At 38.3% G+C, this 17,832-nt stretch overlaps 1 protein-coding gene across 3 annotated transcripts in view; it reads left to right on the top strand.

Moving 5' to 3' along the window:
- Positions 1-17,832, top strand: part of Cep128 (centrosomal protein 128) — a 319,467-nt gene that overhangs the window by 59,186 nt on the left and 242,449 nt on the right. For all 3 annotated transcript variants that reach the window (XM_051196144.1, XM_051196145.1, XM_051196146.1), the window contains 2 exons: positions 12,934-13,020; positions 15,634-15,708. In XM_051196144.1, coding sequence (XP_051052101.1) covers positions 12,934-13,020; positions 15,634-15,708 — 162 coding nt within the window. The remainder of the gene's footprint in view (positions 1-12,933; positions 13,021-15,633; positions 15,709-17,832) is intronic.

Below are 17,832 nucleotides of genomic sequence, written 5' to 3'. Positions count from 1 at the left end.
CAAGCGGCGCAGGCCCCTGGCCTCAGGTCTCACCTCTGTGTTACCTGCCTGACATTCTTCTATTACCACAGTTAGAACAAATCTAAAAGTCTTCCACTAAAAGCCACTGGGCTGTGGTCCCTGATTTCTTCTCAATGCAATTTTCTGTTGATCTTGTTCTTGTTAACTGTAGGCCAGTCACAGTGACCTTGGCCCATCAAAATGGCTTAGTGGTGCAGGTGCTTGGTGCACAGTGGGATAACCTGAGTTTGACTCCCCTGAACTCATATGGTGGAAGCCGAGAATGGACTTTGCAAGTTGTTCTCTGATGTCCAAGTATGTGCTATGGGCCATGTACTCATAGGAAATACGGACACGGTATTGTCAGTTACACTGGCCTTCTTGCCATTTGTGGACATGCTCATACTTCGTGCATTTGGACATTTGTGCTTCCTTTTTAGAGACAAGAAGTTGATTTCTGAAACAGTTGTATGCCATATGCCTGTCTGTCCTTTAGAACTCCACTTCAGAAAGCCTTTATTAATTATCAAAGAAAGATGCCCCCCTTCCCTTCTGAGTTTGTTACATTTACTACTTTTTTCTTTAGCAATACCATTATCTGTTATCTGTCTGTCCCCTAACCACGATATAGCCCTTGAGGGTATGTCCTTCATAGCTTCTGTTCATGGCCTTGTAACAGTGCTTGAGTGTTTGCTGAATGAATGAATGAAAGAATGAATGAATGAAAGAATGAATGATGCTGTATCTTGCATCATCAGAACACCACCTAGTAAGATGTTCATTTGACAAGCACTGCTCTGTGCTGTGCTGGCAGCCTGGGGTTTAAGATTACTTAAGATACTGTCTTGCTTTTGGGGACTCTTCATAATTACCTACTGAAAGGCATTATTTCCGGATATGCATGGGTTGTAGAGGACACTGGAGGGGAGAAAGTTACCCGTTTAGGCCCTTCTTGGGAAAGTTTGCACCTCAGAGGCCATATTTTTGTCGAGGCTTCGTGTTTTCCAGGTGGCCTGGGAAATGTTTTTATGGGTGTGGTTTTTGCCTCCTTGTTTACTTGCTACTACCATGTGGAGCGCTTTTTCAATCCACGGCCGAAGTTGTTGAATTCTGTTTGGATTCACCCCGCTGCTCTTCCTCTTACAATTTTACATCATGTTAATTGTTTTTCTTGCTCTTTTGTGTTTGTTATGTATGGATTATTTTATTATTTTTCTTGGCAGGGAGGCAGCAAATGCTGTTCTTCTCAAGGGATGTGGAAGAGTCGCCAATGCCAGCATGCTGATAGAAAGAAATGCATGGAAACTAGCCATCAATTATCATGTGCAAAAGTGTTTGAACATGCTTAGGCACAGCTTGTAATATGTAGGTCCAAGATACATTCTGTGGTCTTCTTCCCTATGTTTTTCTTGACTTTCCCCTTTGACCCCTGCTCTTTGTTCAACCTGTTTACTGTTTTGTTGGATTTTGGTTATATCTGATGACACTAAAACAATTTTAACATTTCTTTCTCCCCAGTGTAAAGCAGTCACCCCCCCCCCCCAGAGTTTCTGGGAGCAAAACTGGAACTGATTTTGGAGACTGTGGAATCAACTTTGTAATGGGTTTTTATTTGCATTTGAGGAAGCTCAGTGGTTCACAAATTTCGCAAGGCATCCGAGCCCTGGGAAATGCTGCCTATATTAAAATGTCCCACAGATCCAGATCTAGTATTTAAAAATGATAAGACACATGTTGAAGTTAGGATGCAACATAGAAGCATACTCTTTGTTATCCTGGTTAGCTTTTGGATTCCTTAGAAAGTACACTTTGGGGAGATGGTATAAGCTGTTGCATAATGCCCATCACTTTTTCTTCTTGTAAGCGACACTTACACCAATCTTCTTGGCTTTCAGCTTTTCCTCCCCTTTTTTGAGACAGGATTTCTCTGTGTAGCTCTGGTTATCCTGGAACTCACTCTGTGGGCTGGCCTCAGAGATCCCAAGTGTTAGGATTAAAGGGGTGGGCCACCACTGCCAGTTGAACTTTCACTTTTTAAGAAAACATTTTTTAATCTATTAGCTATTAAGTGCTTATAGTACATTTTCTGCTTCCCTCACTTCCTTAGTTCAATTGCTTTTCTCTAAGATTTTGTGGTATATATTAATTGACACTTTTAAATAGTTTGACAGGTGTGTGTATATGTGTGCATGCTTTTGTGTGCATACGTGTGTGTGTGTGTGTGTGTGTGTGTGTGTGTGTGTGTTTAGTAATTCTTCTAAGGTGGATTAGTTTGCTTGTAGTTTCCTTCTTCCTACTCTGTTAGGAATTACTCTTTATAGGGTCTGATCATTCTTCTGATTATTCATACTTTTGGGATTTTGAAGCATTTTAATTTTCTTTATTATGGCCCTCATTCTTTACTTCTAAGCAACCTTTTTCTTTCAGCACATGAGTAGGTGTTCTGGTAAAGTCCCCTGATTTTGTGTGGAAGTGTTGGAAGTTAGTGTTTTGGATACTCACTCTTACTGCTGACACATACTTTGTGTTCATACCACATATTACTATATCTCAAAGTATTTTGCTGTTGCTGGTATTCCCTCCCACCCACCTTTTCATTATGAACAATAACAAATGAGGCTCCAGGAGTCTGTTTGTGTCCCTTTGTGCGGAATCATATGCAGATTAGTGTTCAGTGTTGCTGACTTTGTGATGTTGAAAAATATTTTTTGCCCCTTGTTGACTGATCAAACTGTGTAACCATGGCCTAAGATTTTCTGCAAGCTGGATTTGTGAAATCTCTGTGTTATGCTTTTCTTAAAGAGGGGACCATCTGTTTATAAAATCCTTTTCCATCATTATCAATTAATATTTATTGGGCAACTACTGAGTGCATAATAATATTGTACAAACAAAGACCACTCTGCTACAGATAGCTTTATTCATCCACTTGGGCCTGTTTTATTTTTATTAGAAAGTAGTTAAAACCAAAAAAATCCCCAAACCCAAAGGCATAAAATAACATTCTCTAACTCTGAACAATGAAAGATCTTGTATGTTTACAGGCTTTTCTGTTCAAAGACATATAACCCTTGAGAAATTCTAATTTAAATTTTCATAATGATCTATGATCTTCTGTTTGTCAACAGTTCTAGCTCAGCGGTCCTGCTCAGAGAGTCAAATGGAGTATCACATTGCTCAGGGTTTCCAATAAAACCACGGCTGTCTTTTTGGAGAGGAAACTACTCAGATGAAAACAGACCCTTTGCTGAGAGCATTTTGCCTTTTGATTCTGAAGGAAATCCTGGAAAGTCCACTTGTAGGGCTCACATTTAACTCTACTTGCAAGTTTTTTATTAAGTAAAAGATTGCATAAAAATACAGTCTGTTCCAGTAAAAGCAGTGGCCTTTCAGGGAATAATGCTTATTACCACTGTTGTTTTTGAATTAAAGACGTTAAAAGACTGGCATGGCATTTCAGCACACCAACTTCTTAAGCAGTAATCAAGCATTTGTTTTGCAGATTGGCAAATTTAAAAACATTTGAAGGCTGAAATCCTGACACTAGTCAGGAGGAATTTTAGTTTTGAATTATTTTCATAGTCATGGTAGTAGAGTTTTGCTGACTCATTCCAGATCTCTGGCCTCGTTTTCCATGTGGCCTTTGGCTAAAGTTTAGGGGTAAAGCTTATGGCTGTGGGGCACAGCAAAGGAAATTGGCATTCATGGTGATTGAACCCATGACCTTGTTTGGCCTCGTTGGATCCAGGTACCCTAAACAGTAGCAGACTCTAGTAACACACTCCACCTAGGGTTGAGAAGTGTCTCTAAGCTTCCTTAGGGAAGGTAGGTCAGAATAAGTTCTGATGTATCCTACCACAACTCTCCCTGTAGGATGCTCTGATGGATGCTACCACAACATTAGCTCTAAGATATCCCGGATCCCTAATGCAGTAAGCACCTTACCATAAGAGAAGAGATAAAGAGATGCCGTGCAGACCTATTCCCAAAGAAGCATTTGGGGCTTTATTTTTGGAAACCTTAGATACCTTTAAGGCTCATGGTTAAGGATTATAATTACTGTCAGGTAATGCTTTACTTTTGATAACTTCCACTTAACCACATGTCCTAGAATCTGCTATTAAAAGCCAGGAATACTGTGCCTTATTACTCATGTGCTTGCTACTCAATCAGGAAAACAAATGGGTGCAACTGTCAGCAGGGTTTTTATTTATTTATTTATTTTGAGACAGGGTCTCACTATGTAGCTGAGTCCTAGTTCTATCCTAGAACTGTGTAGACCAGGCTGGCCTTGAGCTCACAGAGATCCACGTGCCTCTGCCTCCCAGGTATTGAGGATAAAGGTGTGTGCCACCAGGCCCAGCAACTGTCAAGACTTTGAGCATTCCTCATTTACATCGATGGCCCACAGATGAGCAGGTGTCACTGTGGCATGTGTATTGGATTCCCTTGGAATTTCTACCATGCAGTTCCACTTTAACTTAACCCAACAGGGATTTTGTTTGTTTTAGTTGTAGCTTTTAATATAGAGTTTTCTTTCCTTAGTCATGGCTATAAAACAAATTGCTTTTTAACAATTTTAGTAAAAGCCACCTAGCTAATTTTGAGTAAAAAACTTGTTTGTTTAGGGATGTAGAATATGAGTGTATTGTTTTTCATCTTGAAAGAAACTGTTTTTTGGGGCATTGGTTTTTGTTGGCACAGATAATCCTCAACTGGATGGACTTAAAGGCTAAGATTTTCCATGACTTGAGCTGGTTCTCATGGTGAGCAATCTCTGACTTGATTTAGGAAAAAACAGCATTTGGAAATTCGTGGAACTTGATGAACTAAAATCTCCTCTAATGTAAGCAAGTACCACTTGTACTGAGCAACAGTGTCTTGCTGTGTTGCATGGACCTCTCTTCCAGTGTGTGTCAGTCTGTTTGTTTGATGCTTTGGAGTTGTTTTTAGGTTTCTACAGGGAATTTTGGTGCCAGCCACCAGGTTGCCTTCTTAAGAAAAAAAAAAAAAAATTCAGCTTCTATCATAATGTTTCCTAAGTCCTGTCTCCTTAATAGAATTGCTTTTTGACAGGCCAAACAGATGTCCTCAAAGATGTTGACATTTATAATATACATAAATATCAACTTCTAGCTTGAATTTATATATATTTATATGTGATGTAATTTGGATTGTAATCCCATTATATTCTAGAAATATTATGCTATTTGTTCTCTGACCTTAATTTCGTATTTCCATGGAGAATTTAAATATAAAAATAATGTAGGAAAAACAACCATTTTCTACTTATCAGTGACATATCTTTATTGTTACTGAAAAGAAGTTTGACCTGACAGTTTGTCCTGACAGTTTGTCCCTTCAAGTAAAATGATTCTGACTCAGATGAGTGCAGACTTTTTTCTTTCTGTTTTAGCTTTGTGGGTTGATGAGTGAATCATTTCCATGTTCTTTCCTGTGCTCAGAGGTATGCATTGCAGCCCTGCTGAGGGTGAATCAGGGCACATGATGTTCATGGCTTTTCTCTGAGAATTTCAGTGGCCTGGCCCATGAGGGAGTTAGTGTGCAATCTTTACCTAAAGATTCTAGTGCCATTATTAGAACCAAATGTGCTGGTCCATTTGCAGCAGACACAGGAGCCTGTAATTTCTATTTGTTCCACATATTTGGATATGCCAGCTATTAGAGGTGCTTGGTAAACATGTTTATTGTGAAAGATGCAGGACTTCCCACACACATCTCTCTCCCCCTTCCCCTCCACTCACTATAAGTGTTTAGAATCATCTGCCTTTAAAGGACTGTATTCAGTGTGTTCATCCTTTTAATGGAAATAGGCATACTCAAGGGGGGGAAAAAGTTGTTGTTATTAAAGACTTAAATGTGCCCCGGGGGCCCTCTATTAAAGCTCTGTGGTATTCCTGTGATCTTAAAACTCTAAAAGACAATGTGAATTCTGCAGCAGGTCAGGCTGTAGCTTTATGGCTAAGCCATCTAAGAAAACCAAGCTTAAAGGGCAGAACAACATAGTTGCAGACATCCAACGGCATGCAATGCTTTCTCCTCTTTTATAACTGTTTTTTTTTTTTTTTTTTTTTTTTTTTTAAAACCAGGTCTGTTTTAATGTAGTTCTGAGTTGCTTGGTCTCAGACAAATAGAAATGGAGTCTGCTGTGGGCTTAGCCTCATTAAGAAAGAAAGTGGACTAGTTAACTAACACTCATGGCTAATGCTTAAAGAAATGACTCAATTTTGATTTGTTCATTTGTAAAATGTTTCTCTTTTAGTATTAAACTGTTCTCAGAAGTTGAAGTTGTTCCAATCCAGACTAAATGGTATTGATTTTCCCCATCTTTTAGGTAGAACTACATAATATAGAAGAATTGCTTTAATATTCCAGGCTAGGATATTGCACCTGTGCTGATGTGTCCATTGACTTGTTCTGCTATGAAAGCAGTGATGATGTTTGGTTGTGATGCATTTCTTGATGGAGCAGAACTAGAGTGGTTTGCTCTGATGACTCCTCAGTGCCTCATATTTGGACTGTTTACTGAAACGATAGAACTTAAGGATCCCACTGACTGAAATCTCCAAGTCTTATATATCCTTGGACTATAAGAGATATTAAAAAATATTGAGCAAAGTTTTAGGCAATAAGTAGATTACAGCAGAAAACGGTATAGGTTTTGAAAAGTATTATTGTAAAGAAGTGACCCAATGCTGAAACTGGAAAATGGATTAGGAAGGAGAAGTACAAGATTATTTTATGCTCCTGTATATTTGAGTGAAATAGGTTTTTTTTTAAATTAACCCTATTCATATGGCATTTTGAATTAAAAAGTTAGTTTTAAATTTATAACTTGATTAAAGTTAAGATTACTGAGTTTTGTACCAACTGGAGCAATAACTATTTACATTAATTATGAGATATGTAAAGTGGAGTAAATCTCCATTTGTGTGAGAGTGAAGATGGCTGTTCCCCATATTTCCCTCTAAGTGGTAAGTTCTTTCTTTATGAAGTGGATAAATTGAGATGTTAGGAATGCTTCTGAGTTTAGATGCTCAGAGCGGATAACTAAGATGGTGGCCTATTGCTCTGCATAACTCAGGTGGAGTTTAGAAGGCTGCAAAGTGTTACAAGCCACAGAGGGACCAACATTCATAGTAGGTGGCAAATCCCAGGTGGTTGGAATGTCTTAGGAGAAGTCAGAAAACAGACATACTTGAGAGAGATTTGGTGAGTCTGTAGTTTAACATTAATTCTAGATCACTAATTAATAATTTTGATATGAGTATGCCTTTTGGTTTTGTATAAAGAGGTTCAAGTTTTATTAACTAGTAGATACAACCTGTGAGTAAATTTACTAGGAATTCGGCTGGTGTTAGACTGTACTGAGAAATTTGGGGGTTGGCAAGAAAGACTACAGTGAACTATGGATTTGAACTTGAGCCTCAAACTATCCCCCAGTATAACTGCAATGTTGCTTTTTTACTCATTTAACCAAATTGCTTGTTATTTTCATAGTGAAGGTGGAGATTAATTTTCCCTTTGAAAATGGGTAAGATTGGAGACTGTCTCACTTAGGGTTTCTGTTTCTGTGAAGAAACACCATGGACATGGTAACTCTTATAAAGGAAAGCATTTAATTGGGGGTGGCTCACAGTTCAGAAGTTAGCCCATTGTCATCACGGCTGGAAGCATGGTGGGATGCAGGCAGACTGGTGCTGGAGAGGTAGCTGAGAGTCCTACATCGGAATCAGCAGATGACAGGAAAGAGAGTGCCACAGTGTGTCTGGCTGGAGCATCTGAGACCTCAAAGCCCACCCCCCAGTGACATACTTCCTCCAACAAAGCCACATCTACTCCAAGACCACACCTCCTAATAGTGCCACTCTCCATGAGCTTATGAGGATCATTTTTGTTCAAATGACCACAGAGACTAACTTTTTTTTTTTTCCTGAGGCAGGGTTTCCCTGTATTGCTTTGGAGCCTGTCCTAGAACTAGCCCTAGCTCTGTAGACTAGGCTGGCCTCGAACTCACAGAGATCTGTCTGCCTCTGCCTCCCGAGTGCTGAACTTAAAGGTATGCACCACCAACACCCGGCTCAGAGACTAACTTTTAACAAATACAGTGTGGAACAGAGAGGAAATGAGATTATTGTAACAAAACTGAACGAGTTGTCCCTTCTATGTGATATAGTGAAAAGGTTCTTTAACTGTAGTATCCGACCAGAATTGTGCAGAAATGCTGAGATCATCAACAGGGGAAAACCAGAAACTAGTTGAATGAGACTACGAAAAGAAGTAAGCTGAATGCAATATAGTATCATGGATCCATTGATGGAACAAAACCCAACCAAACAAAAAAGTACATTTTAGTGGAAATAGAACCTTAAGCCTCCTATGACATGTTTATCTTAATTTTGGTAAATTGAATACAGTATGTTACCTATTAGTTTAGGAGGAAATTTTTGAAGGGTATGTAAAAACTCTGAGCTGTCTGTGCAGTTCTCCTGAATAGTTAACAGAATTTTAAAGGAACATATTTTCAATCAATTAAGGACCTGGCATGGTGCTTAGTCATAGCACTCTGGAGGCAGAGGCTGGTAGATCTCTGAGTTTGAGGCCAGCCTGTTTGATATCTAAAGTTTCAGGGTCTCCAGAGCTACATAGTGAGATCCTGTCTCAAAAACAAATAAAAATAGAAAACTAAAACCAATTAATGAGTTCTTTTCTTTACCTAAAAAGAAGATAAAAATGATTTCTTATAGCTGGAAAAGGTTCTCACTTCTTTGCTTAAACACAAAAGTAAATACGTAGTTTACATTATAACCATACTGTTAAAAGTTTTTCATGATGGATAACTTGATGCTTGAGAGGATACAATGATTGAAAAAGGTGGGGGGAAGGGCTGGAGATATGGTTCAGTGACTAAGACCCTCATGTAACTCGGCTCACATTTACCTGTAACTCCAGCTCTATTGTGGGGGCCTCTGTTGTTTACCATGTCCTTCAGAATGTCAGCTCTTAAGAGGCCAGAAGGAAGTTCAGTTCCACATGACTGAGAGGTTGGTGTTGGTTCAAACTATGAGAGTCTGACACTGGGTAGTTTATTTTAGGCATGTGTAAGTACAGCACGATTTGGGAATGTTTCCTGGGGGTTAATTAATTCAATCCCACGTATACAACAAATGTAAGACATGGTTACATTGAAAGGCTTGTAAAGTACAAGTGACATCTTCTATAAAGACATGTTCTATAGATTAAGGAAGCAGGCTCAAGGTAAACATTGTATATGATAAGGTCTGGGGGATTGATTGAGATAAATAGGCTTAAGACAAGGGTCTTGGGGGGGAGCCAGTGTGGCCTGGCCATACAGCTACAGATTCCTTACCTTCTGGGTTGTACATCTCTCTTTGAAGAGACAGCCCTATGCATTTTAAGATTCCTGGTTTCCCTGTCTATGAGCCTCCTATACTCTATGAGATCTGATATCCTCTGGTGGTCTCTGTTGGTACCCATACATACCTAGACATAGATACCAAACAAATCCACACAGCTAAAAATAAATCAAAGGTGGGAGAAATTTGGAAAGGCTTCTGGTATATAAAAGACTGGTCAACTGCAAAGTGATGTCAGAGAGTATAAAGGGATTTTTTTTTATGGAGCTAATAGCATGCTTTAGTATGTGCCAAGTACTGTCTTAAAAATACAGTGTGATTGACAAACAGGGTATTTGTCTTCTGAAGGGTTCACTCCAATAAAAATGAAAGCTTTTCTGTTACTCTCTGGAAATGTAAGCCTCTTGATAAGTGAAAATTGTTTTGAAATAATTAAATCTTGAATTGTTATTTTAAATGTCTTTACATATAAATAAGTTTGTATATCTGTATATTTAAGTATTTTTAATGTGTTTGGTACAAAAAACTTGGGAAATGTTAACATATCTTTTATGTTTTTTTAGTCTTAAATGTTACAGTTTTTCATATTTAATTTTTGGAAATCCTGGGAAAGGGAAGAAATGGATAAATTCCAAATGGTAAACTGGAAAATTTCTTCACTGGGGGAATTTTGGGAGTTTATGTTTTTACATAAATTAAACTCAGATTTGAAGCATGAGATTGGGTTAGGTTTGTGAAACTCAGCATTTGATGATGACTCCTGCTTGCATTTGTAAGCCGAACATTTCTGCATGGTCTCTTCATCCTACACCGCTCTTTAGAGTCACAGTGCTGTCTTAGTTTGACTTTGAACTTAGCTTTGGAAAGGAATGGTTCCTGTGACTGGGGCAGTCTTGTCTGTTTGGAGTTGTTTATTCCCTTTGTCTTTTTCATATTGTGGCTTCAGATGACCTAGCCTGTTCCTGACCCGCCTTCACTGCAAGCTCATTTGGAAGGAGCGGTTCCTATTCAGGGGTTTGAATTCAGAAGTAGAGGCTGTTTATAGTTGGGAAAAATTGTCAGTTTCCCCAAGAAGTCTTTTCCTAATCATCCCCTTTGTGCAAACATCCAACTAAAAACCAACCAGGTTTTTAATCCAGTGAATAAGTATTAACAAGAAGACAAATGATTAACCCAAGTTTAATGAAGGTGTTGTGAAATAAGATGGTTTGGAAGTGATGTTGAAAAAGAGAATGGGAGGGGAGGGACGTAATCAAAGGGGAGGAATATAATAAAAATATATTGTATATAGATATGACATTATTATATTACTTTAAAATAAAAAGTATTTAAAAATATTGCAACAACTTTATATTATGTTCCTTCACATTTTTATGTCTCTCTGTCTCTGTCTCTGTTTCTGTCTTACTGTCTCAAACAACAGAGAGAGAGAGTGTGAGGAAGAGAGAGGAAGACAGAGAGAGAGGGAGAGAGAAGAGAGAGATATTGAGAGAGAGAGAGAGAGAGAGAGAGAGAAAGAGAGATGTTGAGAGAGAGACTAGGAAAGAGACCAAGGAATCATGGAAAAGATAAATATAACAATAAAAATTTTCAGATTATAAAAGTTTTTGTTCATGAAAAATTTATATACATCCAAAACTGAATACATCATAAATACAGAATTAAATATTGTTATAAATTTTATTTGCCCTACAAAAAAGAGCAAATAATTTGATAGCTACCTGAAAGGTATTGTGATTTTGATACTTCATTATTCTCAATAAATCAGTAATATTAATTTTTGGCTTTTATTGCATATTTGTTATATGTCAAGCATTGATTTATATGTTTCATGACTACTAGCTACTTTTACTACAACCCTGTCAGATACTGTTTCCTGATGGAAAAGTCAGTGCCATTCAGTGGTTAAATGGCAGGTTGTCTTGAGTCTCAATTCCTCTGCCACTAACTAGGAGAGTGTTTTTGGACAATTATTTATTATTTTATTTCCCAATATTCTGATGATCAAATGAGCTTAATAACACATAGGATTTTCATGAAGATTAAATATGGTCTTTAAATATATATAATGTGTTTAATATTTGTAAGAAGATTTCCTAGACAGATAGATTACCATAGAATTATTTATTATTATAGCAAACTACTGCCTATTTGATAAATCTCCTTTGCCTTTTCACCTAGATGGTATTTTACTAATTAGTGAGAGGAAAGAGCTCATTTACTGGGTTGTGGAACCATGTGTATTTTGTACCTCTGTACACGAGTAGCTTCCAGAACAGTGCTTGGCATAAGGGAAGTATATTTAAGATGTATTTGAATGTGTAGGTTGATGAAATAGATTATGATAGTATATTTACAACAAAGTTGATTTTTTTTTTTCTGCATTTGCTTATTTCCTATTGCTGTGTTGGAAAAAAACTTTAGGTAGTGTGCATTTCTTCAATTTGTATGGCCTTTACATATACCTTGCTCAATGTAAGTGCTAAAATTGTCTTTTTATTTTCTTATTTGAACAAAGGGCCATTTAGATATATGAAAGTCTTTTTTAAGTCTTTGCCTTGTTTAATTTTCTTTTTTGTCACAGAAACAAACACAGGCAAACATTTTTGTGGTTAGCTTTTGGAAGAATTTCCTTTAACTTTCTTCTATCATTAAAGAGGGGAAACTAGGTAAGAATGGTTATATTCTTCCAGGTAGTGTTTGGATGGTCTGGCATGTCTTATACAAATGTCATCTGCACAATGGTGATGCAAGGGGCATGATTTTATGTAGTGGATGGTGTGCTTTAGAACCTGAAAAACTTGTGACTTGTTTATGGTGTTATATCTAAATCAAGCAGATTATGTAACCTTTGGTGGCGGTTTAAGTAAGAATGGTTCCAATAGGCTCATTTATTTGATTGCTTAGTCATCAGGGAGTGGGACTGTATGAAAAGATTAGAAGAAGAGTATGAGGTGTGGCCCTATTGGAGGAAGTGTGTCATTGAGGGTGTGCTTTGAGCTTTCAAAAACCCAATCCAGGGCCATTGTCTCTTTCTATCATCCTGCATTTCAGGATGTATCTCCAGTGCCATCTGTATCACCATGCTCCCTGCCATTATGATAATGGACTAATCCTTTGAAACTGTAAGCCAGCCCAAATTAAATGTTTTCCTTCATTAGAGTTGCCTTGGTCATGGTGTTTCTTCATAACAACAGATCAGTAAGACAACCTTTAAGATGACTTCGATTTGCACTACACTTTGTTTCCAAGACAATTGTTAATAGTTTATCCTCTCTGAGTAGTAAGATTCCCAGAGATAGAGAAAAAAGAGGAAACTAGTGGAGATGATGAGAAAGATCAGGAAGTTGTTTTCATTTGATCCTCACTGGAATGTTGCTAGGGCTTGAGCAAATGAACAGGCTGGATTTGATTTGCAGGTTTTGTGCAACTCAATATTTTCCTGTGCCCTTCCTCAATGCTTCCTGTGGTAGCTTTGAGCTTCGTGCATATTCTGGGATAATGCACTGTTCTTTCTCATTTGCTTCCTTTGCAGGCACTGAAGAAACAAGAAGCTAAAGCAGATGAGAATGAGGACACAATGAAAAACAGGCTGAGACAAACTGAAACTGAGAAGAGCCAAGTAAGACCTTGAAAGTTATCCTTCCATCAGTGTGCCATTGGGGTCATTGATGCTTGTTGAACACTGTAAAAAGTGTCCCTGAGATCATTTTGTGGAACATGCTGCGAGGTGAGGTGGCTTATAGCTCCACCTCCACTCTTGAAAGCACACACAGGTTATTTGCTGCCTTGCCATCTTGGACTTCTGTCCTTTCTGAGAGGTGAATAAGTTTTCTATTTCCTTTCTGGAGAATACTGAAAAAACTCGACCATTGGAGGTGGTTAGGGAAGTCTTACTATGTGAAGGCTAGACATTTTGTATGTATTCATTTTCTTTATAGTAGATAGGTGTGGTTAGCAGCTCTGTTTTAGAAATAACCTCCATCTTAGTCATTATCTCATGCTGTGAAGAGACACTAAGAACAAAACAACTCTTATGAAATAAAGCATTTTATTAGGGGCTTGCTTAGTTTCAGAGAGTTCATTATCATCATCGCCATGATCCGTAGGCAGATAGAATGACATTGGGCGTGGCGTGGGTTTTGAAACCTCACAGTCCATCTCCAGTAACACAGTTCTTCTAGTGAGGCCACTTCTACTCCAGTAGGGCCACATCTGCTAATCCTTCTAATCCTTTGCAACAGTTCCATTCTCCAGTGACTGTGCATTCAAATATATGAGCCTAAGGGGGCCATTTCTTACTGCTAAACCCACCCTGCATTCTCATTAGTTTTTTAGGCCCTTTGATAGATACCACATCAGTGAATATACAGTTCAGCACTAAAAGTTAGCTCTAAAAGGTGATTCAGAGGCCAAGCAACCTCTCAGTTTTCAAATAAGTAGTTTCAAGGATAAGCCCAAGATAAGGGACTTTGGAGGAAATTTCCTGCTGTTAGCGCAGTGTTCCCTTTTACAATTCCCTTTCTTAGCCTCTGGTCTTGCTTCCACACCACCTCTGTGTGAGACAGGATATATCAGCCATTGAGTTTGTCCCTTGGGAGTTGACTGTTGATGTGAGGTTGGGTTTCTGACCAGTAGGGGCTTGCACTGAAATGTGATTCCCCCCCTTCTTTATTTCATCATAGACTCAAGAGAACAATCATCATATTTTTATGGGTTTGATGGTACTACATATACTTTGTTTTATTAGCTACATGTATTATTATTATAAAGAATTATTATATAGATGGATAACAAATTACTTTGGGAACTGCAAAGGTGGGTCTGTAATGTGTTTGCCACACAAACACAAGGGCCCAAACTCATCTGTGTAGCATCTAAATAAAAGCTCAGAATGATGGTGTACCCCAATAATCCCAGTGCTGGAGATATAGAGGCAGGAGGATCCTGCAGGCTTGCTGATTAGCCAGTCTAAACGAAGAGCTCTAGGTTTAGTGAGAGACCTTGTCTCAAAAAACAGGGTGGCAAGTGATTATGGTGGATATATGATGCTAGCTTTTGATATTAACAAGGCTACACACCCACACACTTAGGTAAACACTTGCACACACAAACACATATGTAGAACAGAGTTCATTGTGAAATAATTATAGATGCAAAACAAAATGTATGGAGAGTTCTCTTGTACCTTTCACTCTGCTTCTGCCAATGATAATACTTTTTATGTAATTGCCACTGAATATCAAACCAGGAAATTGTCAATAGTTCCACAGATCTTACTAGTTTTGAGTTCAGCGTCCATGCATTTGCATGAGGATACTTCTAGACGTTTTCATCTTTTCTAAGTGCCTTCTTGCCCATGTCCTAAGACTCCCTCAAGCTCCATGCCATGTGCAGCCACTATTCATACAGTTGTTAAAAGGTGGTAGTTTGTTTGAATGAAATGATTATTTAAAATAACTTCTACATTTTAGCACTCAAAAGTACCTTAGTACAAAATTTATATTACTTTATGTTTCAAGATGAAAAAAAGTATAGCATATATAAATGCTACATAAAGAAAAACAAAACAAAACAATTTATGTTCCCTTTTGTTGCATTCTTCACCTTAAAGTAAGTAGGTATATCTGAATTTTTAGGATATGTGCTCAGTTAACTGACCACATTTTCCATGGATCAAAATTATTAATGAAGTTTTAAATATTCTTTTTGAATTTCAGAGTTTAAAATATTTAGGAACACATTTTGGGTATTGGGAGTATAAGAAGTCATGCTAGGTGAAATGGACTTTGAATTATTAGATGTCTTTAGTTTTTGTTATAATTTAGTAAAGTTGACCATATTTGTTCAAAAAAGCGATGTTTTAGAGTTTTATTAAAATTATTAAGACTGGATGGAGATTTTAAGAGACTAGTAAAATGACTATTTTAGAGATGAATTGAGGCCTGGGTGAAAGTAGGGGGTTGGGTCATAGTCAACATGATGCTGATGAGGTCTCTGACCTCTAGGAGACATTATGCAACTCCCTTTATGGTGGATACTTAACATAATGTTAATGGAAGTTAAATATATGTTAATGCTGAAATGCCCATCCTAGCCCCACTCAATGGGAACATCTCCTGGAAACTATTTTGCTGTTTTCTTCTTAAATTGTGTCCCATTGGGTATATTTTGTTCATTGGGCACAGTTATTTTATGCCTCGTTTTACATGTCTTTATCTTGTTGAAACTCCAGCTGGAACAGGAATTGGAGCTCTCACGCAGGCTGCTGAATCAATCTGAAGGCAGCAGAGAAACACTTTTGCATCAGGTAAGTCTATCAGACTAAGACAGTCTGCTGTTTTATTACATCTGGAAGAAGACTCCTCTTTCAAATGTCTTAGTGAGAAGAAAAAAAAAAAAAAAAAACCTCTAGATCTTGAATTTTCCCTCTAGGGCATGTATGTTAGCCCAGAATGCAGGTAGGAAGATTAGGAGAGCTCTCAGAAGAGCCAGCCCTGGTTGCTGCTGTGACAATGTATTTTGCTAACTGCTGTTCTGACTTTCTACTTATCTCTCTCAGCAGAACAGTGTACAAGTACACTGGATGCATAAGATAAAATTTCCCAGGAGCGTAATTTCATTCAAGGAAGCCTCTGAGAGTAAAGAGGAAGGAGAAAATACATTGAACAGACCTTGAATGTTTAAGTTACTTTGAATAGATCTCTGCCTTTGCTCTTGTGGTCAAGATGTGGCTGGCTCCTTTTAACCAAAGGCGAGGCTTAGTTTTTAGGTGTAATGTTTTGTGGTTCATTAGCCCTAGTAGTTGGGGGTTTCTGATAGATAAAGTTGAGTAACTTTAGATGGTCATCTTATGAACACTGGATAAGGGTAGTGGTATGTGTTTCTAATCGATTTTCCCTCTGTGTTTACTAAATCAGACCATGCCTTCTCCTATTGTTTAATGTGGTTTGCTATTTCTTTTTTCCATTTTTTTTTGATTTTTCAAGACTCTGTGTAATAGTCCTGGCTGTCCTGGAACTTGCTTTGTCGATCAGGCTGGCCTCAAACTCACAGAGATCCACCTGTCTCAGCCTTCCAAGAGCTGGGCTTAAAGGTGTGTGCCACCACTGCCTAGCATGGTTTTATATTTCAACTACATGATGTGCTCTGCAGGCCAGGGTGTCCTGTGTCATAGGTGTTCAGAAGTCCCTCTGCACCCCCACCATGGCACCTGCTTTGCAGAGCCTTGCAAATGCTAATTGACCTTGTTCTGCAGTCAGTGGTCATGAGAACTATAACGTTGGCGGAGTTCAGAATTTGTTTTTGGGATGTTGGTATTCAATTCTGTACTGATTTCTTATATTTTAAAGTGCCATTTGTATTCTTTTTTAAGTTTTTGATGCAAGAGATTTCTTTGCAGGTTGTCATTGTGACTTTAGTCAAATTGTTTTTCCACTGTTTACTAGATTTTGGTTGTAGGAGTCGTATTTGTTATGTGGTAGAAAATTTGCTAGTCTCTTTGTATACATATCTAGATGAATAAGGCAGCTCATGACTCAGAAGCTTGTATGCATGTCAGTGGTCTACCACTTTCCTGAGGTCTATTTTGATATTATAATATGCTAAGTCATGATCCCTGCCTTTGAATTTAATCACCAGCATAGCCTGTTTTCATGGTAGAAACAGGTGAAGGTTAAGAAAATAAATTAGAGGTGATGAGCATTAATGAGGTCAAATGCAGATGTATTTGAACCAGACATGATAGTACATGCCTATAAACTGAGAACTCAGGCATCTAAGGCAGGAGGCTTGCTGCAGGAAAGTAACCTGGGATATGTAAGAAAAAAAAAAAGTAGTTAAAGAAATTAAAATGTAGTTAGTGTGCTAGTCACTATTCTGTTGCTGTGAAGAAAGCATGACCGCAACAACTCTTATAAAGGAAAGCATTTAATTGGGGCTGGCTTACAGTTCAGAGGTTTAGTCTATTGTCATGGAGGGAAGCACTGAAGCAAGCAGGCAGACATGGTATTGGAGAAATAGCTGATAGTTCTACATCCAGATCAGAAGGCAGCACAAAGAGAGAGACACTGGGCCTGGCTTGAGATTTTAAACCTCAAAGCCCACCCCTAGTAGCTTACTTCTTCCAACAGGGCCATGCCTTCCTCAACAAGGCCACATCTCCTAATGCCACTCTTTAAGCACTTAAATATATGCAACTGTTGGGAACATTCTTACCATGATTAGGATGTTGCTCAGTGGTAGCACCCTTGCCTTAAAAAGGTTCTGGAACTTCTGAAAGTTTCCCCTGCATCAGGCTTCTACCCACTTCATGAAGCCCCTCATTTTCAGTCATCTTTCTCAGCACTCTTCCTCCACACCCCCCCTCCCAACCCCATGTTCCCTCCTCAAGTTCCCATGCCCATCCATCCCCAGCCCAACCAAGAGATCTCTT

Source organism: Phodopus roborovskii, unplaced genomic scaffold (assembly GCF_943737965.1).
Source record: "Phodopus roborovskii unplaced genomic scaffold, PHOROB, whole genome shotgun sequence".
NCBI lineage: Eukaryota > Metazoa > Chordata > Mammalia > Rodentia > Cricetidae > Phodopus > Phodopus roborovskii.
This window is presented reverse-complemented; position numbering and strand designations above follow the sequence as displayed.